The following is a 22,210-nucleotide window of genomic DNA, read 5'->3' on the forward strand; positions in this document are numbered from 1 at the left end:
CCCCGGAATCGCGCTCCGGTGCAGGCGTTGTTATCCTGCAGTGCGCAGGCGCCGGGCCTCTCTGACCTTTCCGGTGCCTGCGCACTGCAGTACTTTGCTCTGCCCTCAACAGGGCAGACATAGTTCGCCTGTGTGGATGATGCAGGGGCATGTCATCCACACGAATAAAGCAGGAGGGCGGCATCACAAGAAGGTGAGAGGCGCTGGACCAAGACCATCGAAACCCATCGGACTGGACTGCCCCGCAGGTAAGTATAATAAAAGGTTTTTTTCTTCTCTTACAGGTCGGATCTGGGGCTTATCTACAACATTATAGAATACTGTATATGAGCCCCGAAAGGCGGGAGACAGGTTCACTTTAAGGTATACTGAAAGGGTAATTCTCAACGCTGACCACTGAAAATAACTGAGCGTGCCTTAGACACACTGTTTCCTTAAAGGGAACATACCATGATGCTTGCTGCCCAAAGCATGGTCAGTAGGAATCAAGCCTGTCTGCACAATTTCATCCAGGTATGTTTTAGGAAGAAACATGACTAGTCTGCTGTCACCTGCAACTAATAAAATTCAAGAAGTAGCATATAAAACAAGGTCTCTACAGTAGTAAATTGGGAATTTCACACCTCAAAAAGAAGACTCTATGAGGCATGATAGAACCATGGTAATGGATGCAACAGCACCAAGGGCTTAGTATATAACGCACGCATAATCAGTGCATCAATATATGTATCAAATCCTCAAAATATATAATTCAGAACTAAAGATAGAATTTATGCAGCAAGTGTGCGTATATATATATAGAGAGAGAGAGATATATAGATATATATAGATATACAGTACAGACCAAAAGTTTGGACACACCTTATCATTTAAAGATTTTTCTGTATTTAATAATAATAATAATAATTTTTTATTTATATAGCGCCAACATATTCCGCAGCGCTTTACAAATTATAGAGGGGACTTGTACAGACAATAGACATTACAGCATAACAGAAATACAGTTCAAAACAGATACCAGGAGGAGTGAGGGCCCTGCTCGCAAGCTTACAAACTATGGGGAAAAGGGGAGACACGAGAGGTGGATGGTAACAATTGCTTTAGTTATTCGGACCAGCTATAGTGTAAGGCTCAGGTGTTCATGTAAAGCTGCATGAACCAGTTACCTGCCTAAGTATGTAGCAGTACAGACACAGAGGGCTAATACTGCATAAAGTGTATGAGAACATGATGCGAGGAACCTTTTTTTTTTTTTTTTATTATAAATAGGCCACACAGGGATCGTTAGGTTAATGCATTGAGGCGGTAGGCCAGTCTGAACAAATGAGTTTTTAGGGCACGCTTAAAACTGTGGGGATTGGGGATTAATCGTATTAACCTAGGTAGTGCATTCCAAAGAATCGGCGCAGCACGTGTAAAGTCTTGGAGACGGGAGTGGGAGGTTCTGATTATTGAGGATGCTAACCTGAGGTCATTAGCGGAGCGGAGGGCACGGGTAGGGTGGTAGACTGATACCAGGGAGGAGATGTAGGGTGGTGCTGAGCCATGGAGTGCTTTGTGGATGAGGGTAGTAGTTTTGTACTGGATTCTGGAGTGGATGGGTAGCCAGTGTAATGACTGGCACAGGGTAGAGGCATCGGTGTAACGGTTGGTGAGGAATATGATCCTGGCTGCAGCATTCAGGACAGATTGGAGCGGGGAGAGTTTTGCAAGAGGGAGACCGATTAGTAGAGAGTTACAATAGTCCAGACGAGAATGAATAAGTGAAACAGTCAGAGTTTTTGCAGAGTCGAAAGTAAGAAAAGGGCGAATTCTAGAAATGTTTTTGAGATGCAGGTAAGAAGAGCGAGCCAGTGATCGGATGTAGGGGGTGAATGAAAGGTCAGAATCAAGGATGACCCCAAGGCAGCGGGCATGTTGCTTTGGAGTAATGGTGGAACCGCACACGGAGATGGCAATGTCAGGCAAAGGTAGGTTAGTAGAGGGAGAGAACACGAGGAGTTCAGTTTTTGACAGGTTTAGTTTCAGATAGAGGGAGGACATGATGTTAGAGACAGCGGTAAGACAATCACTGGTGTTTTCTAAAAAGGTCGGTGTGATATCGGGAGCAGAAGTGTATAATTGGGTGTCGTCAGCATAGAGATGGTACTGGAAACCAAATCTACTGATTGTTTGTCCAATAGGGGCAGTATACAACGAGAAGAGTAGGGGGCCTAGGACTGATCCTTGAGGAACCCCAACAGTAAGGGGAAGGTGAGAGGAGGAGGAACCAGCAAAACATACAGTGAAGGATCGGTCAGAGAGATAGGAGGAGAACCAGGAGAGAACGGTGTCCTTGAGGCCTATGGAGCGGAGCATAGTGAGGAGGAGCTGATGATCCACAGTGTCGAATGCTGCAGAGAGATCCAAGAGAATTAGCATGGAGTAGTGACCATTAGATTTAGCTGTTAGTAGGTCATTAGAGACTTTAATGAGGGCAGTTTCAGTAGAGTGTAAAGAGCGGAAGCCAGATTGAAGAGGGTCGAGAAGAGAGTTATCTGAGAGATAGCGGGTAAGACGGGAGTGGACCAGGCGTTCGAGGAGTTTAGAGATGAAGGGAAGATTAGAGACAGGTCTATAATTAGCGGCACAGTTTTGATCGAGGGATGGTTTTTTAAGTAATGGCTGTATGATGGCATGCTTAAATGAGGATTTTCATGACTCTGAAAATTGTAAATTCACACTGAAGGCATCAAAGCTATGAATTAACACATGTGGAATATTATACTTAACAAAAAAGTGTGAAACAACTGAAAATATGTCTTATATTCTAGGTTCTTTAAAGTAGCCACCTTTTGCTTTGATGACTGCTTTTCACACACTTGGCATTCTCTTGATGAGCTTCAAGAGGAAGTCACCGGAAATGGTCTTCCAACAATCTTGAAGGAGTTCCGAGAGATGCTTAGCACTTGTTGGCCCTTTTGCCTTCACTCTGCGGTCCAGCTCACCCCAAACCACTGTGGAGGCCAGGACATCTGGCGTAGCACCCTATCACTCTCCTTCTTGGTCAAATAGCCCTTACACAGCCTGGAGGTGTGTTTGGGGTCAATGTCCTGTTGAAAAATAAATGATGGTCCAACTAAACGCAACCCGGATGGAAGAGCATGCCGCTGCAAGATGCTGTGGTAGCCATGCTGGTTCAGTATGCCTTCAATTTTGAATAAATCCCGTACAGTGTCACCAGCAAAGCACCCCCACACCATCACACCTCCTCCTCCATGCTTCACGGGTGAGAACCAGGCATGTAGAGTTCATCAGTTCACCTTTTCTGCGTCGCACAAAGACACGGTGGTTGGACCCAAAGATCTCAAATTTGGACTCATCAGACCAAAGCACAGATTTCCACTGGTCTAATGTCCATTCCTTTTGTTCTTTAGCCCAAAGAAGTCTCTTCTGCTTGTTGCCTGTCCTTAGCAGTGGTTTCCTAACAGCTATTTTACCATGAAGGCCTGCTGCACAAAGTCTCCTCTTAACAGTTGTTGTAGAGATGTGTCTGCTGCTAGAACTCTGTGTGGCATTGACCTGGTCTCTAATCTGAGCTGCTGTTAACCTGCGATTTCTGAGGCTGCTGACTCGGATAAACATATCCTCAGAAGCAGAGATGACTCTTGGTCTTTCTTTCCTGGGGCAGTCATCATGTGAGACAGTTTCTTTGTAGTGCATGATGGTTTTTGCAACTACACTTGGGGACACTTTCAAGTTTTCCCAATTTTTCAGACTGACTGACCTTCATTTCTTAAAGTAATGATGGCCACTCGTTTTTCTTTACTTAGCTGATTTTTTCTTGCCATAATACAAATGCTAACAGTCTATTCAGTAGGACTATCAGCTGTGTATCCACCAGACTTCTGCTCAACACAACTGATGGTCCCAACCCCATTTATAAGACAAGAAATCCCACTTATTAAACCTGACAGGGCAAACCTGTGAAGTGAAAACCATTGCCGGTGACTACCTCTTGAAGCTCATCAAGAGAATGTCAAGAATGTGCAAAGCAGTCATCAAAGCTAAAGGTGGCTACTTTGAAGAACCTAGAATATAAGACATAATTTCAGTTGTTTCCCACTTTTTTGTTAAGTATATAATTCCACATGGGTTAATTCACAGTTTTGATGCCCTCAGTGTGAATTTACAATTTTCAGAGTCATGAAAATACAGAAAAGTCTTTAAATGAGAAGGTGTTTCCAAACTTTTGGTCTGTACTGTATATATGTGTGTGTGTATATATATATATATACGGTATATATTAGTGCGGCAGTGTTGACACCATGCAGGAATGAAGCAGTGGCCCGGTAAAGTTCAAAACAAATGTATTTAATGTCCGGAAACTCACAAATGAAAAGCACACAGTATCCTCCGGATCACCTCCGGGCGTCAAAACAGTCCGTATCTGAGATCGTTGCCATGGCCGACTGCACCACCGTGTCACGCTGAGAGGCACCAGGCGTTCACTTCCCTTGGCTCTGTTACCTTTCACAAGCTAGATGTTACAGAGCCACATGCTCTGCAGTTTTCAAACAAACACATGTAATATCAGGCCTGGAGGGAATAAACTGCCCCTCTACTGTAGTTCACTCCGAAAATGAAAGCCCATGCTGGGTTTTCCTTAAATCTAGCTTGGCCAAATAGCTTGACGAGAAAAGCAATTATTATAGTACAACTACCAATAGTTAAAATGATCCCACCAAACGATAATTATAATACAGCACAAGTGGAAATATGAAACATAACTTCTAATATATATACTGTAAATAATTTAAGAGGTATCAAAACTCAAAGTGTCCAAAGTGAGATAATATCAGGGGTAAAGTCTCAACCATATAACACCAAAAGTATAGAGACAAAAACCCCTTTAGGATTCAAAGATTTCTCTTGCAGTGGCTCTAGCGAAATCAATATAGACCAGGGTATAATATGTGAAGCATTTAACTGCATATGCCGATCACTCATGCAGGTAACAGAAGAAGTTCCTATACCTTTGGTTACATAAATAGATAATCATTATCACATAAATGTCACAATCAATAACATGACACAGAGTATGTGACCAATAAAAATGAATCATGAAACAGGAACAGTCTCACCAATTCCAAAAAGCAGGCACGGGAGGAATGGATATTCCTAGGTCAGAGGATGATCCATAGAATAATGCGTGGGGATGACAATATCCTGTCAAACCCTATGGGGCTAACGATAAACTATCTCCAGACCTCCCTCCCTTACAAGGGCATTCCACATCTACCCCTATGTTAAGCATGCCCTGCACTCTCCCTTATAGGTCGTCACAACGTGACGCGTTTCTTCCAAGCTAAATCATCAGGGGACTTGATTGTGTTAGGAGATAAAGTGCCTAAGTGCTAGATAGAGGGACATAAAGTCCTGCCACTCTCTATGCTGTATTGCAGAGGAATAGCTTGACCAAGTCCACACTAACTTTTATTCTGCACTGCAACCACAGCAATGTCTGTGACTGCAATTCACTTCCGTGGCATCAAGACGCTTCTATGCGCATCCTGGGGGACACATACCGACCCTCGCATATAATTCCCCTCACTGCCTCGCAATATATACAGTGGGGAAAGAAGTATTTAGTCAGCCACTAATTGTGCAAGTTCTCACACTCAAAAAGACGAGACAGGCCTGTAATTGATATCATAGGTAGACCACAACTATGAGAGTTAAATCACCTTGTCTGATTAGGCAAGATTTATTTTGCAAATTATGGTGAAAAATAAGTATTTGGTCACCTAAAAACACGCAAGATTTCAGGCTCTCACAGAGCTATAACTTCTTTAAGAAGCTCCTCTGCCCTCCACTGATTACCTGTAGTAATGGCATCTATTTGAACTTGTTAAAAGTAAAAAAAAAACAAAAAAAACCTGTCCACAACCTCAAACAGTCACACTCCAAACCCCACTACAGTGAAGACCAAAGAGCTGTTGAAGGACGGTAGAAAGAAAATTGTAGCCCTGCAACAGGCTGGGAAGACTGAATCTGCAATAGGCAAGCAGATTGGTGTGATTAAATCAACTGTGGGAGCAATAATAAGAAAATGGAAGACATACAAGACCACTGATAATCTCCCTCGATCTGGTGCTCCATGCAAGATCTCATCCTGTGGGGTCAAAATGATCACAAGAAGGATGAGCAAAAATCCCAGAACCACATGGGAGGAGCTAGTGAATGACCTGCATAGAGGTGGGACCACCATAGCAAAGGCTACCATCAGTAACCCACTATGCCCACAGGGACTCAGATCCTGCAGCGCCAGACATGTAATTCTGCTTAAGCCAGTACATGTCCTGGCCCGTCTGAAGTTTGCTAGAGAGCATTTGGATTATCCAGAAGAGTATTGGGAGAATGTCATATGGTCTGTTGAAACCAAAGTAGAACTGTTAGGTAGAAAGAAAACTCGTCATGTTTGGATGAGACAGAATGCTGAGTTGCATCCAAAGAACACCATACCTACTGTGAAGCATGGGGGTGGCAATATCATGCTTTGGGGCTGTTTATCTGCACAGGGACCAATACGACTGATCCATGTACATGAAAGACTGAATGAGGCCATGTATCGTGAGATTTTGAGTGCAAACCTTCCATCAGCAAGGTCATTGAAGATGAAACATGGATGGGTCTCTCAGCATGATAATGATCCCAAACACACCGCCAGGGCAACAAAATAGTGGCTTCATAAGAAGCATATGAAGGTCCTGGAGTTGCCTAGCCAGTCTTCAGATCTCAACCCCATAGAAAATCTTCGGAGGGAGTTGAAAGTCTGTGTCAACCAGCGACAGTCCCAAAACATCACTGCTCTAAAGGAGATCTACATGAAGGAATGGTCCAACATACCACCAACAGTGTGTGCCAACCTTGTGAAGACTTACAGAAAACGTTTGACCACTGTCATTGCCAGCAAAGGATATATAACAAAATATTGAGGTGAACTTTTGTTAATGACTAATGATGAGCGAGTGTGCTCGTTACTCGGTTTTTCCGAGCATGCTTGGGTGGTCTCCATGTATTTATGGCAAGATCTGAGATTAGGTTTCAGTTGCCGCAGCTGCATGATTTGCGGCTGCTTGACAGCCTGAATGCATGTGGGTATTCCCTTACAAACAGGCAACCCCCACATGTATTCATGCTGTCAAGCAGCTGTAAATCATGCAGCTGCGGGCGACTCAAACCTAATCTCCGAGCACGCTATAAATACTCGGAGACCACCCATCATGCTCGGAAAGGCTGAGTAACGAGCACACTCGCTCATCACTATTAATGACCAAATACTTATTTTCCACCAGTATTTGCAAAATAAATCTTGCCAAATCAGACAAGGTGATATTCTGGATTTGTTTTCTCATTTTGACTCTCATAGTTGTGGTCTACCTATGATGTCAATTACAGGCCCCTCTCATCTTTTTAAGTGGGAGAACTTGTACGATTGGTGGCTGACTAAATACTTTTTTTCTCCACTATATACGGTATATATAACCACAGTGGATAAGATGTCTAATAAAGATGTAGTAAGATTCATGTGGTATTGTTAGAATTAGTCCGTAGCTCATGGTTATTGACAGAGTGGCTTATAGTAAAAAGTCACAGGTAACACAAATGATTGAAAGTATTTGATGTGTTTCGCACTTTCTTCATCAGGGGACGTGCTTATGTAGGGAGAGACCTGGGGTTAGGAGAAGCCAGCCAGGAACTGCATAGAACTAGTCTCGTCTCACCCTATTGTCCTTTCCAAACAATGTTTTTCTGAACCACCAGAACATTTCGGAGTAAAACACACCTGGCTACAATCACACACCCATTCTCAGATTCAATTTGCCTGTGGTTTAGGCGGCTTGAATCTAATAACTGTTTCTCCTTAACTCCCGTAATATAAGTCCAGCACCACAAACCCACCAGAACCATGTAAGCAGAATCACAGAGAACAAGCTCATTGTGAAATAGTAGACATATATAATGTGTGTGATCGGATACAGAAGCCTGATATTGTGCGTACGGTTTTGTAAGTCTCCAAAGGGAAATACTAGTCTATCACAATTCCAGTTGTTGCGCTTCTAATCCTGCCACTCAGTCTACAATGAACAAGAAGCTGATATCAAGCCCTTGGCAGCTTGAGTTAAAATTAAAAGGCATACTTAACTGTGGAGACTGTCAAGTGTGGAAATAATATTTGTCCAGCCGGACAGCTTTCTTTTGTAGTGTCTAAATGAATGTTGAGATTCTGTCTTCTTGAAAGCTCCGGTGTCAGGAATGTAATGTGGACTGTTTGTGGTTTGACAGGGATTATTAAAATCAGATGAAGTGAAGGGAAACGAATGTGAGAAGCCAAAATTGACAGTGACACTCTCCATTATTCGGAGCTAGGATCATGATGACTTTTTTGATATGAAGGCTTCTAAATGTTAGATTTCCTGTTAAGAATTGTTAACCAGCAAACAAAAGTCACATTTATTTTCCCGTTATGTTCTTTATGATTTCACAGATAAACTCCGTGCTAAATGATTATTTTCATATAGGGTTAGTCTTCCATTATTATATCTTCACATTAGGGCATATTGTCTGGCTGCAAAGAAACAAGTGAAGCATGACGCAAACTGACTGTATATTAGAAGGGTTTTCAGACCTCATTTTTATATTTTTTTTTTTTTTTGAGTCTCCAAGCTGCCCTAAGGCTCTAATATTGCTCCTCCACCCAACTACCTTTTTCCAAGTTTTCTATTTCCTTCCACTTCATCATCACATTTCCTTCTGTTTAATTCCTGGAAGGGCATTTTCTGTCTTCCACCATGATGCATAGCTGAAGGTAGTCATCTGACCGCCCTCTCTGGCCATCTTTACATTACCTTCTTTAGCAGAAGTGCTGGATCTCTGCCCCACATGGAGTTTTCTTCTTCCACTTCTCCTCATTTGGATTGCTATATGTCCCAATCACTTCATCTGCTCCTACAGTCTCAGCGGTCACTAGTCATGTGCGCTGGATTGATATCGGCTGGAGACATTCTGCATCTCCTCAGCATGCTCTGTAAGCTAAGTTCAGCTTTCACTGCCATGCGCAGAAGAAGCAGTTGGTCTTCAGCCTGTCGAGCCTATTAATCATACTGAGACGGTAGGAGGACCATATAGCGCACAGTGGTTGGGACTTCAGTGGAAGTGGAAAAATCCAAAATATTGCTGGGTATGGGATGAATAGTGAAAACATTTTAGCCTATTTAGCCCACAAAATATTATATAAGATGTATTAAAGGACCTCTGTCACCATGTTTATCCCTCTCAATCTGATGGCAGCATCCCATATGAACACAGACCATGATTCCAGCACTGTGTCACTCAATAGGCTTCTTGATGTAGTTTTGGTTTAAAACATTTTATTTGCTGCAGCTCTGCTAGTCTTCTCAATGATGATCTCTGCCTCATTCTACCAATACCATTGATTGACAGCTATCTTCTTATCAATGGTGCGGATAGCCAGAGTTCATGAATATTGAGGACTTCATAGCTGGAGCTCATCATTGACAGGACTAGAAAGTTTGGAGCAGATAAAACTGCATTTTATCAAACCCCAGTAATTGACGAAGCATTGTCCGGGTCTCTACCCCTACATCATGCTGCTCTCAGATTGGTCACAGATTTCTTTTAGCATGTCCCCAAATAATCCCTTCAATACCCACCCCTAAAACCTGTATATTTCGGCTTTTGCCCATGTGTTCTGTTCTCTGCTGCCTCCTATGCCATTGGTTTAGGCTACGTTCCCACTATGAGCTTTTGGTGAGTTTTTGATGCTGTGTTTTAAACGGTTTTATGGGTGTTTTGCACCAAAGCCAAGTCAATAATTATGTGAACATTCTACTTCTTTGTCTATAAGTCCAAAATTGAGGAGCCGTCAGTGAGGTATACAGGTATTTTTGGGTAATCTCTTTTCATCGGTCATCATAATATGAGAATGATGATGGACATCAGGATAAGAGCCTATTGTTTTTACTTGCACAATTTTATCAGAATCTAGAACATTTGCCACTATCCAATTAGGGACATGACATCTTATCTCTAATAGGCCCTTGTTAAAAGCTTTATTCTCATTTTTCCTTTCCTATCTGCAATGTCGTCTTCAAAGTGAACTTTCTAGCACAGTTCACAGTTTCACATAAATCACTTTAAAAGTAATTGATTTTTCTGATGAACTTGACAGTAGTTGAATAATTAGTGCTTTATTTAAAGCTTGCATATGTCAATCAAATACCTTAGATTACGGTACTTAAAAAGGAGATATTAACTCCTTCTGCCGCTTTTTATATCCGCAGTCAACTATGAATCAGTTGAGCGTTCACAATTTCAGATAGATGAATTAATAAAATGTCAGGTTGGGTAATACTGATGAATTAATATTCGCTTTCTAAGTATTTCACATAGAACTATGGAATTTTGCATGTGGGTAGAGACTTTTTTTTATATTGTTCATTTTAAGGTATTGAACCCAAAATAGGGTGTTGGGAGGTGGTAAGAGTAATTCCACTGATAGAGTTAAGAGGCAGTGATGATATTGCATTTATTGCAGTCACCAAAAGCAGTTAACAGCAGCCTGTATTCTGTGAGTAAGGGAGACGCACAAGAGACCCTCTGTTTTTTCGAGTAGTTACATTTTTTTACTCCATCCATCCCATGCAGCCAATGTAGAATTTGGTTCCCTCCTAACGTTCTCATTACTTACAACAGTCTCCCCATTTAATCAATTCACAAACGTAGTCCTCTTCCCTTTCTAATGTCCCCACTAGTCACACCAGCCCCCCAATTTATCAATAGACAGTGCAGTCCTCTCCCCACTTAACTTCGCCAGTAGTCATACCCCGGTTTAACCATTAGACAATGCATTTCTCCCCACACCAGTAACAATAGCCCCATATTTACTTTACCAATAGGCAGTGCTCTACTCTTCCTCCCTTGACCCCCCAGTAATCACAAGATCTCCCCCAATTTACCCAATAGACAATGCAGTATGATTTCCCTCCTAATGTCCCCAGTATGTACAACAGCCCCCCATTTACACAATAGACAATGTAGTCTGCCTTCCCTCCTATCTGCATGATCAGTAGTCACAGTAGCCCAGCTCCTAACTTCTTCATAGTAGTTACAGCTTTTCCTTCTCTTCTACTAATGATCACGGCCGTAGACGACTTCTTCATCGACCTCATATTAGCGTAAGGCGTCCCCCTCCCACTTGGTGCAGGAGACTCCCCCCACACATCATGTGTTCACCCTCCACACCCTTATGTGGTTAGTCCTGTGCCGACAGGTAGTAACATAAGTTATCTTTATAACCTAATACTGTCATGTAGACCTAAGCAAATGTACCAGGTTTTGTATAAAAAAAGAAAATCATGCAACTAAATAGTGGAACAATGTTTTTCCGCTATTCGTCTAGTTTTAGGATTCCCTACTAGTAAAGAAGCAACTTGGGAACCAGCCTACATGACCCTTTTAGTCCTGTTTGTAACTTTGCATCTTCTCATTTCCACATTGTGGCACACACAGTGTCTATAGCTCAGGACACAGCTGCACGGAGTCCTCTTCTCTTTAAATATAGACCTTTTGGGGGGTTATGCAGACAAGGAAGGTATATTCAAAGAGTGAAATAAAATGGACAGATTTTACTTCCCGGAGAAATATAAAAGCCCAAGTTCATTGCAGTCTTTTCTTTCTATATGCTCTTCTGTGCTGGTCATGACCTCACTGATTTCAATCGCCTTTTTTTTCTTTTTGGCAAATGCTTGTAATAGTGTAGACCACTGTATCCTGTGTGACAGAGTCACTGGCTTTGTAGAGGAAGTGAGGTACGTGTTAGGCTATGTGCACACGTTCAGGATTTCTCGCAGAAAATTCCTGAGAATTCCGGACATTTTCTGCAAGAAAACCGCATGCGTTTTTGACGCGTTTTTGCCGCAGTTTTGCCGCGTTTTTTTCCGGACACTTCCCAATGCATTTTGGAGTGGGAAATCCGCAAAAAAAACGGAAAATTAATGAACATACTGCGTTTTTTGCCGCGATGCGTTTTTTCGCGGAAAAAAACGCATCATGTGCACAAAACATGCGGAATACATTCTAAATGATGAGATGCTTATTGTATGCGTTTTTTTTGCGGTTTTATAGCGTTTTTATCGGGAAAAACCGCAAAAAAACGCAACGTGTGCACACAGCCTTAATGAACATGCTGCGTTTTTTGCCGCAAAGCGTTTTTTTCGCGGAAAAAACGCATCATTTGCACAAAACATGCGGAATTCATTCTAAATGATGGGATGCTTATTCTATGCGGTTTTTTTTTTGCGGTTTTATAGCGTTTTTATCAGAAAAAACCGCAACTTGTGCACACAGCCTAATAAACCAGCAGCTGTTTTACCGCCAAAGTGTTCCTGCGTCTACCTGAGGAAGCAGCTAAGCGTGGCAACTAGTGATGAGCGAGTATGCTTGTTACTCGAGTTTCTCTGAGCATGCTCGGGTGGTCTCCGAGTACTTTGGCACGCAAGCTGCGTCGCCATAAACTAAATCTCCGAGCACGCCGAAGTACTCGGAGGACACCCGAGCATGCTCGGAGAAACTCGAGTAGCGAGCATACTCGCTCATCACTAGTGGCAACCCCTCACATCTGCTACAGTAGTCCACCCCGCAAACATCCATTAGAATTTAATTAAAAAAACAATTTAGTCTAGGTTCAAAATGCAATGATACATTTTGTTTTTCTTTTCCATCATAGGAACAGAAAAATGTAATTCATAGCTTTATTGGACCAGTCCTGAACCCCCCTATACCCCTATACATACGCATAAGACGTCTGTCGCACGAGTAGGGTGTATGTTGGGATGGAGCTAGCTGACTCATCAGCTCTTTTCAAATGTCTGTCTTAGTTAATACAGGGGCTGCTCTTAAAATTAGAATGTCATCAAAAAATTAATTTATTTCAGTTCTTCAATACAAAATATGAAACTCCTATATTATATAGAGTCATTACATACAGTGACCTATTTCAAGAGTTTATTTCTGTTAATGTTGATGATTATGGCTTACAGCCAATGAAAACCCCAAAAATAGTAATTAGTAATCATCGTTTCTCAGAACTCTGCATTGTGTTATTCATCTATTATTCCTCCTGGATGGAATAATTCTACACCAGGCATTACCATCCGTGGAGCCAGAATGGTGTGAGCCTACATAGTCTCGCACTGTCAACACCGATAGGACAAGGTTAGGCTTTGTAGGGACACACCTTATTGGAAAGAGCAATGGTAACTCCCAATTGTCAATTTAGTCATACATTTAGATGAGGAGTCATTTTATATTTATACTCTGGCGATCATTTGGGGCTTGCGGTCACAATTTGGAATAAGATTACCATCTAAAGAGCAGTCAGTGATAATGCTGCACCATGCCTGATGTTTTTCCGTTCTTCATAATTTTTATAATGTTTTCATTCTTTATTTCATTTCTTAGATGGCAAGATGGCAGTGGCTCCGGGTTCGCAAATTGTCCAGATAACTGGTTTTAGCGATACAGAGAGGGAAACCCTGACCCGGCTACTCAGCCAGCTGCCTTGTGTTTTTATAGATTCTGAGGTGAGATCATTATTGTGTCAGTATTTTGTATCTATCTATATCAGGGGTGCACAACTTGCTGTTTTTGAGCCACATGTGACCTCCATTCCATTTTGTGAGTATACAGTAGTTTCCATGTCAGAGCGAAGAAGAGTAGCAAAATGACAAAAATCCAGCTCACCTCTTCTATATGACTGAGATCCTCGGCACGGGGGATGTATCCTCGTTGTATACATCAATAGAAAAAACTCCTCCAGCCAAAAATCCATGTGAAAAATAGAGCTTTGTTGCAGTGAGATTAGAAAATGATGACTTCAGAGTGCAATCATCGGGAGCTCATGACATCACTGCCATGCGCCCCAAGTCATGTTCATCCCGATGTCAGCTGATGGCCTGTGATTGGTCAAGCAGAGTGTATTGCCACGCACAGACCAGGTGGGTCTGTGCTCCGCAATACACTTCAGCTGGATGTGCGTCCAAGGGTGTACATCCAGCTGAAGTATTTGCTGGCGTCAGCGGGCTCCTCACTCACTGGATCCGGTCGCAGTGACCACTGTGACCGTGGTAGTTACGCCCCTGTCAAAGTCAATGTTTTGTGGGAATACATTGTTTTATGTAAATGAGTATGATATGGTTATAAAATTAACATTTACTTTTCTTCATTTTTTCCCTTCTTTTTAATGTTTCTCATTTCAGCCATTGCACAATTGTTTTTAACAAAGAGTTATTGAGGAAGCTGTTTTTTTTTTACTTGAAAATTAATTCTGTATTCAGCCAATCAATATACAGCGGGAAGTTAATTAATCTGCCAATACTTGTAATGATAAAGTTAAAATGAAGCTGTCAGGATGACTTGACTAGGGAAAGTAGTGGTATGGCCGTATAGATCCTAGAATAGTGATGGCGAACATTTTAGAGACCGAGTGCCCAAACTGCAATCCAAAACCCACCTATTTATCGCAAAGTGCCAACACGGCAAGTTAACCTGAATACTGAGGTTTTAGATTAGAAAAACAACTTGGACTTTATACAGTCTGTAGCAAAGAGCTTGTAAGCGCTGCACTCCAAGCCTAAGATACTGGCCACCGAGAATGGAGAGGATTTTGAATCAAAAGTAAAATTGCAAAGTTGTTTGTTTTTACAACCTCTTTGCAATAGTAACCCCTGATCATGATGAGAATAACCCTTTCAGCAAGCACTATTGCTTGCCGGATAAGCCCTGATTTGATCAAATTCGCTCAACGCTCGTTACGACCACTCATGTAGTGACAGTTAGTTGTTAGTGGTCGTAACCATGGATATCTAAGCTACTGCAGTGCCCTGCACATGGGGTAAGGGACATCGGAAGAACTAGACTACATTTCTAATTGGAGGTGTTTGCTAATCTTATTAGACTTACTTCATAAAGGGATAGGATCTTGGAGATTGTAATACCCCTTTAATGTCGCAGAGGTGCTCATTTTCTACCTTCACTCCATTCCTAGTCTTTAGTACAGCCAGAATCTCAGGATTATATAGTCAGACTCTCTGCAATTGGTAAGCTATCAGCTATCCTACAAATAGGTCATAACTTAATATTTTGAGAATAACATTTTAAAAACAGACTGGTTAAACTACCAGTCCAACTGCTCCTGCACATGGCTATCTTACATCTACATACATTCACTGACGGGAGCTATACCAAATACAGTCCTGGGAAGTCAGGAAAAGTCATCTCACAAGATGAGATCAGCTCCTAATTGTAGACACTAAAGATGCAGCTAGTACATGGAGATATAGTGTGTATGGGTCTAGTTCACTCTTTTCATTTTTATATGGTTTTGTAGGCAAAACCTGGCATGACTTACAGGGATTGTCTGGCTTTAGGGTACAAGTCTGTAGTGATTCGGTGTGACTGTAGACTTGTGAATTCTCACAGTGTGCATTGTGAGGATTCGACGTTGTAGGGAATGGAGGTCATATAACCACAAGAATGCAATGTTCATACTGTCCGTCACATTCCGACTAGACTTGTCTTACCTCGCTCGATTCACTTGTATTAAGCGAGGCTGTGCACGTCTTGTCGGCATGTGACTGCATGTATGCAATGTGCATACGCACCCGCCCGTCACCAGAGAATCCTCACAGCACAGGGTGCACATAGTGACTGCAGGCGTGTACCTCAAGGCCGGACAACCTTTTGATTATAAACTATAGTATGTTTTATGCTGCTAATTTGATCTTTATGCTCTAAAAACATCTAGAAAAATACATATATGAACAGGACATAGCCATTAGAATTTTTTTTCTTCCTTGTTTTTTCAGAAGTTTGAAAACTGTACACACCTGATTGCAAAAAGACCAAGTAGAAGTGAAAAGTGGCTAGCAGCTTGTGCAGCAGGTCAGTCCTATCTCCGTTCTACCAGCACCTGGCTGCTTCAGTATGAATGGCACTTGTCAAATCCTATAAACAGAAATGTATGACCATAGAGATCGGCCAGCCGATTATAGGCATCAGTGGGTGAAGAAAAGCATGGTGGAACTGTCCTCGCCACCCACAACATACTAATATCAGCATGAAGTTTCTCCATTGTTGCTCTTTCACTTACCATGTTCTGCTGTATCAGCATTCTGCTGCACTATAGGTGTTGGAACTTCCTTTCCGTCACTCCACTGCATGCGCTGCACCTACCATTGTCCAATGGCTTTTCTGCCCCTAGCTAACGGCCCACCTCTCTATTATGTCTGTGTGGCAGTCAGGAGAGACAAAGACCAGCGTCACCTTCTATATTCGGTCTCCTCCTCTTTGCTGTCAGAGATAGGTTACGCTTGGCGACATGTAGACAACAAGTGACACAGTATGGAGACACCTAGTGGCTTTACTTTTGAGTGATTTTTTGGGGGTAGCGGGGGGTAAATAATATTGGATGTATCTCGTACAGTATAGCATAGCAGTCACCGGGCCCCTGAGGCCAGTCATAGGCCTGAGCGATCAGGTGTCTGTAGTACCTTGCTACTTTTTCAGCAGCCAACCACAGGAATGGCCTGCGTTGGATCCACAGGGGCTGCAGCTGGTGAACAAACATACTTTTATTATGTTCTAGCTACCCTTGCAGTGTGGAACATTTTTTTTATGTCATCCAATTCTTTTAATCCCTAGAGTTTATGTTTTAATCCTATTATTTGTCACATATCCTATAATAGCCTATTCTAGGGACAGTTCACCATTTTAGTTGACGCTTTATTTTAGAACTAAAATAGAAATAAAAAAGCAATAAAAATGCTTCCTGCACTCAGTGAACTTATGCGTCCGGCCTACCCTGCCCATACAGAGGGAATGATGGCTTTGACGGTATGAATTTGTGTGATAGGATAGTTGCTCTGGTTGCCTCCTCGGTCTTACAATGCCCAAATTAAAGGGGTTGTGTGGCCTTTTGATAAGTCAGAAGTCATTTTGTAACTGCAGAATCCTCACAGTGCGCACACTGCACACTGTCAGGATTCTTCTGTGTCTGCGGCGAGACCGGATGGTCATGTGATTGCAAGTATATGATTTGCACACTTCCGGCCTCTAGATGTGCTCCCACACACTTGTATTGATCGAGGCCGAGTTTGTCTAGTTGGAATGTGGCTGGGAATATGCTAATCACAGAGTGCAGTGACATGACTGCCCGCTCTCGCTGCAGGTACTGAAGAATCCTGACAGCGTGGGGTGTGCGTGCAGTGACAATTCAGAAGTCTGCAGTCTTATAGAGGAACTGCAAAATAATGAACCACCCCTTTAAGGTTGTTCAACTTGCACTTTCTATTAGGAAACTGCATATACATTATTGATATACTGTATAAATATTTTGATCATTGTAGCCTGTGTCATATTGCTCTAATAGTGAAGCAGGAGTATGGACCGGGTGGGCTCTTTTGCTGCACTTTTTGCTAGGACCCATAAATGCAATATCTTATTCTCAGGAATTATGTCAATTTAATATATTTATTTTTCAAATAAAATACGTTTTATTTCATTTTTTTTTTAGTTTTTTTTTTTAATTATTATTATTATTATTCTTTTTAAATTGTTGTATATGTAAAATCCAATCCCAAATAAATAAGGCTATTAGAGGCCCATATTCTGCAACTGCCTGAAAGAGGGTAAGATTTAATTGGTGTTCTGATCATCCTTTTTATTAACTATTTGTACCCACTATTTTTTTTTTCTTTTCTTGGCTCACAATTCATTTACTTTCCAGGAAAGTGGGTACTGACTAAAGAGTACGTAATTAACAGTGCAGAAAGCGGCAGATGGCTTGATGAGACGACTTTCGAATGGGGATATAAAATGGAAAACGACGCCCATTATTCACCCCAGATGCAATCTGCACCGAAAAGATGGCGCGAACACCTGACACACACTGGTGCTCTAGGGGCTTTCAGCAGATGGAAAGTGACCCTTCTGATTGAGAAAGCCGATAAAGAAAGGGAGGCTTTTTTAAGGTAGGATATAATGCCTCTTTCTTAAAACCAGAAGACAAAAGATCTCATAAAGTGGTCGTCACTACTATCGTTCAAGGTTTTTGGCTTTTTTTTTTTTAGTCCGCAAATTCTGCACAAAAGTTTTGACAGTATACAAATCACGTAAATCATGGCATCAATAGGAGAAAGCGACAGAGGGAAAACAGGAAACTGTTGACTTGTGCTTCAACTTAAAAAAAAAAATAATTACGGTATATATATATATATACACAGTTGTGCTCAAATGTTTACGTACCCTGGCAGAATTTTTGCTTTCTTGGCCTTTTTTTCAGAGGATATGAATGATAATACCCAAACTTTTTCTCCACTCATGGTTAGTGGTGTCAAACTACTGTGTTTTCTCTTTTAAAATAATAATTACAACCCAAAACATCCATGTAAGTGTGAGCAAGGTCTAACACGAGAGTCCTGACAGAGTAAAGCATTGCAATATATTAGTATTGCAGTGTAATGTGCCAGGGAAGGGTCACATCACATGTAAGAAAAAGTTTAAATGATTTTTAACAATATTTAAAAAAAATCTAGAGTATAAAATTTTAAATGTAGATATTGTTTTATGTGACTTTTATGTGGAATACGCCAACCACACTCCCTTTGCCACACCTTCACTTCGTTTACATGCTTCTGACACCCCAGATTCATCCTATTTCTTTATATTAAATTTAGACTCGACTAACCCCACCCCTCGGGTGCCTTTTCCCCCTCCTTTACCCTCTACTCCTTCTCGTCAGTTATGTTAAACCCTCCCCTTGTACTCCATCCATCTGTTTGTTTTCTTTTTGATCACTGTAATGTACCTGTTTGTTACTTGTTATAATTCTTTAATACAAATCTATTTTTTTTTAAAAAAACAGCATCAGCACAAAGTACATTATCCAGCAGTACTGAGCAGTGTAGATGTGAATCCAGTGTTGGGGCGAGATATAAAACAGGAAAATCAGCAGCACCATTTGTGTGTATATGTTGTCTCACTCTCTGCATTTCCCTCCTACTCCCCCTCTCCTATCCATAGACTTCAATAAGCAGCTGTAATCTAGTACCTCAGTCAGCTGGCGAGCTGTCAAACTTTTTTTTGGTCCAAGAATGATTTTACCAGCTTTTTTTTTGTATTATCAATATAATTTGCTAATATTTTGTTCCATCTTTAATTTATGCAAAGGTACCATAGTTGAAACTACGATGGCAATTTAAAATCATCCCCTTCTTCCATTTCCATTTATTAAATGAAAATCTAAAAAAATAGAAAAAATATAATTGAGGATCTCTGCAATCTATTGTACAATACTTATCCCGGATTTTAAAATGCCACTAAAAAAAAGCAAAATATTATGTATATCAAAAATGAGACCAATTAAAACAAAAGCTTTTCACACAAATCACAGGTCCTCAAATGGCTTCATCAATGAAGGAAAAAACCTATGACCCTCAGAATATAGAAATATATAACAAACTATGCAAATGTGGTATCACTGCTAATATACCGGCCCACAGAATAAAGTTAATAGGTCACTGTTACTGAAAATTGGATGGTGTCAAATAAAACCTAAAAAACAATGTCAGAATTGCTGTTTTTTTTCACTACATTCCACTCCTTTCTTTTTTTTCTGTTCATTTGCTGATAAATTAAATGGTGCATATGTCCACATACATTAAAAACGACAGTGTTAGGGCGTTTATGCACCACTCCAGCATTTCCTTTTTTTAATTTCAGCGCTGGGGTGGTGCCACTAATGTAAGTTCCCTCCCCCTGGTATTATACTCACCAGCTGCCGTCTTCTTCCGTTCTCAGTGCCACTTCAGTCGTCTTCTGCATGTCATGACCTTCCAGATTGACCCAGTGTTTGCTGGGCGATCCGGAGGTCACTACTCAATGTAAGTCTATGAGACACAGAATGAGGCCAGACCGTTACCTCTACTGCCGGTCAGTCAGAAGTGGCGGCACAGGACCGGAGCGGGGCCGGGAAGAGCTGAAGACGGCAGCTGCTAGGTATAATGCTAGGGTCAGGGACATTAGGTTAGTGCCACCACTCCAGCGCTGAAGTAGATAAAAAATGCTAGAGTGGTGCTAATTAGAGCAAAAATCACATTAATCGCATACCATAACACCTCTCTTTTGCATTTCATATGATGACACCCCTGACTGTTGTTGTGAATTATTGTGAATTTAGTATAGCTTAGTCAAGCTAGCAAACGAAATGGTAATATAGGTAAATGGATGCCTAAATAAGTCGGACATTTTGTCTATTATTGTGCGCCAATTCTTATGGCCCAACCTACTATAGGGCTTTTCCAAGAAATACTTTGTTTTATTCCATGGGCTTGTAGAGGTCCAAAATGTTAATTTACTCAGAATCCCGACTATTCCATGATTGGCTGCAGTCGTCACATCGGCTTTAGTCTTGGCATCACCATAGGAGCCCTCAGCGGTGCGGCAGTTCTGGGTCTTAGGTGGAAAGGTATAGCTGCACCTCTCGTTTTCTGCTAGTATTGCAATCTTCATTACTTTTAAATATTGTTTTAAATTATTGTTATTGTTAGTAATTGAGTTGGTACGTATTTATACAATTAAAGGGGTATTCCCATCTTCAAGATCCTATCCCAATATGTAGTAGGTGTAATAATAATAATGGTATTAGCAAATACCTCAAATTAGAAATGTAGAATAGTCCTTCTGATTCACTATGTTCCGTACCCCTTGTGCAGGGCATTGCAGTAGCTCTGGGTTTTTATAGTTACAACAACTGGTATAGTGACAGTTTCTAGTGGTTGTAACCATGGATACCTAAGCTACTGCAATGCCCTGCACATGCGGTACGTGGCGTAGCATACCAGAAGAACTATACTACATTTCTAATTGGAGGTATTTGCTATTATTATTATACCTACTACATATTGGGATAAGATCTTGAAGGTGGGAATACCCCGTAAGGTCTTAATGGAATTGTCTACGGACAGCCTCTTAAAGATGATCCTCAAAGATCAGCAGATTGTCACGGGTCAGACTCTCTACCAGTCGCTTTGTATGTAATGATACTTGGAAACCATAAACTTGAATCTGCCAGAGCCGCAACATATTGGCTATATACTCCACCACTTACTTCTTGTTCTGAAAACCTGCAGCAACAGTGGTGTTGGGAAATGGAGTGGGAGGAAGAGTAGAGTACGGAGGGGAAGGCGATAACAATTGTGATTAGATCTACTTTTTTCGTGACCCTACCTGGGACTGAAACAAATTGGAATTGTTTGTGGACGTTTGGTGACTATGGAAGCGTTGCTGTAGTCAGTAGGTGACTGTGATGGATCAATGCACTTCCATTAAGACCAGTGTAGTTACTTGGCCGTAGATGAGCGGCTGATTTGTATTTATGAAACATTACTGGGGAACATATTTTTGAATCCCCAGTAGAAAAATATTTTTTTCTACTTTTTATTTATATTTTTAAATCTGCTACATCTTAGGAAATAGTACCGTATATACTCGAGTATAAGCTGAGATTTTCAGCCCATTTTTTGGGGCCAAAAGTCCCCCTCTCGTCTTATACTCGAGTCATACCCAGAGGTCGGCAGGGGAGGGGGGCGGGGGCTGTCTAATTATACTTACCTGTTCCTGGCGCGGTCCCTGCAGGTCTCTGGCTCCCCGGCGCCCCAGCTTTTTCCTGTACTGAGCGGTCACATGGTACCGCTCATTACAGTAATGAATATGCTGCTCCACCTCCCATAGGGGTGGAGGCGCATATTCATTACTGTAATGAGCAGTAACGGTGACTGCTCAGTACAGGAAGAAGCTGCGGCGCCGAGAAGCAGGGACTGCACAGCGCCTGGAGCAGGTGAGTATAACGGGGAGGGGGAGCGCTGCGCGATATTCACCTACTCCTCGTTCCGGCGCCACGCCGTCTTCAGCGTCTTCTGCAGTGACGCTCAGGTCAGAGGGCGCGATGACATGGTTAGTGCGCGCCCTCTGCCTGAACGTCAGTGCAGAAGACGGAGCCGCACCGGAACGAGGAGCAGGTGAATATTGAAAGTGCCAGGGGCCTGAGTGACGGAGAGGTGAGTAAGGTATTTTTTTTTTTATCGCAGCA

The 22,210-nt window shown here is 41.8% G+C and overlaps 1 protein-coding gene across 1 annotated transcript in view; it reads left to right on the plus strand.

Moving 5' to 3' along the window:
• The first annotated feature begins 206 nt into the window (after positions 1–206).
• The window catches only part of SLF1 (SMC5-SMC6 complex localization factor 1), a 191,504-nt gene continuing 169,500 nt past the window's right edge, over positions 207–22,210 (plus strand). Inside the window, exons 1-4 of the mRNA XM_069751870.1 lie at positions 207–248; positions 13,525–13,646; positions 15,930–16,005; positions 17,849–18,092. Coding sequence (XP_069607971.1) covers positions 13,533–13,646; positions 15,930–16,005; positions 17,849–18,092 — 434 coding nt within the window. The 5' untranslated portion in view covers positions 207–248; positions 13,525–13,532. The remainder of the gene's footprint in view (positions 249–13,524; positions 13,647–15,929; positions 16,006–17,848; positions 18,093–22,210) is intronic.

The sequence above is a fragment of the Ranitomeya imitator genome, chromosome 1 (assembly GCF_032444005.1).
Source record: "Ranitomeya imitator isolate aRanImi1 chromosome 1, aRanImi1.pri, whole genome shotgun sequence".
Lineage (NCBI taxonomy): Eukaryota > Metazoa > Chordata > Amphibia > Anura > Dendrobatidae > Ranitomeya > Ranitomeya imitator.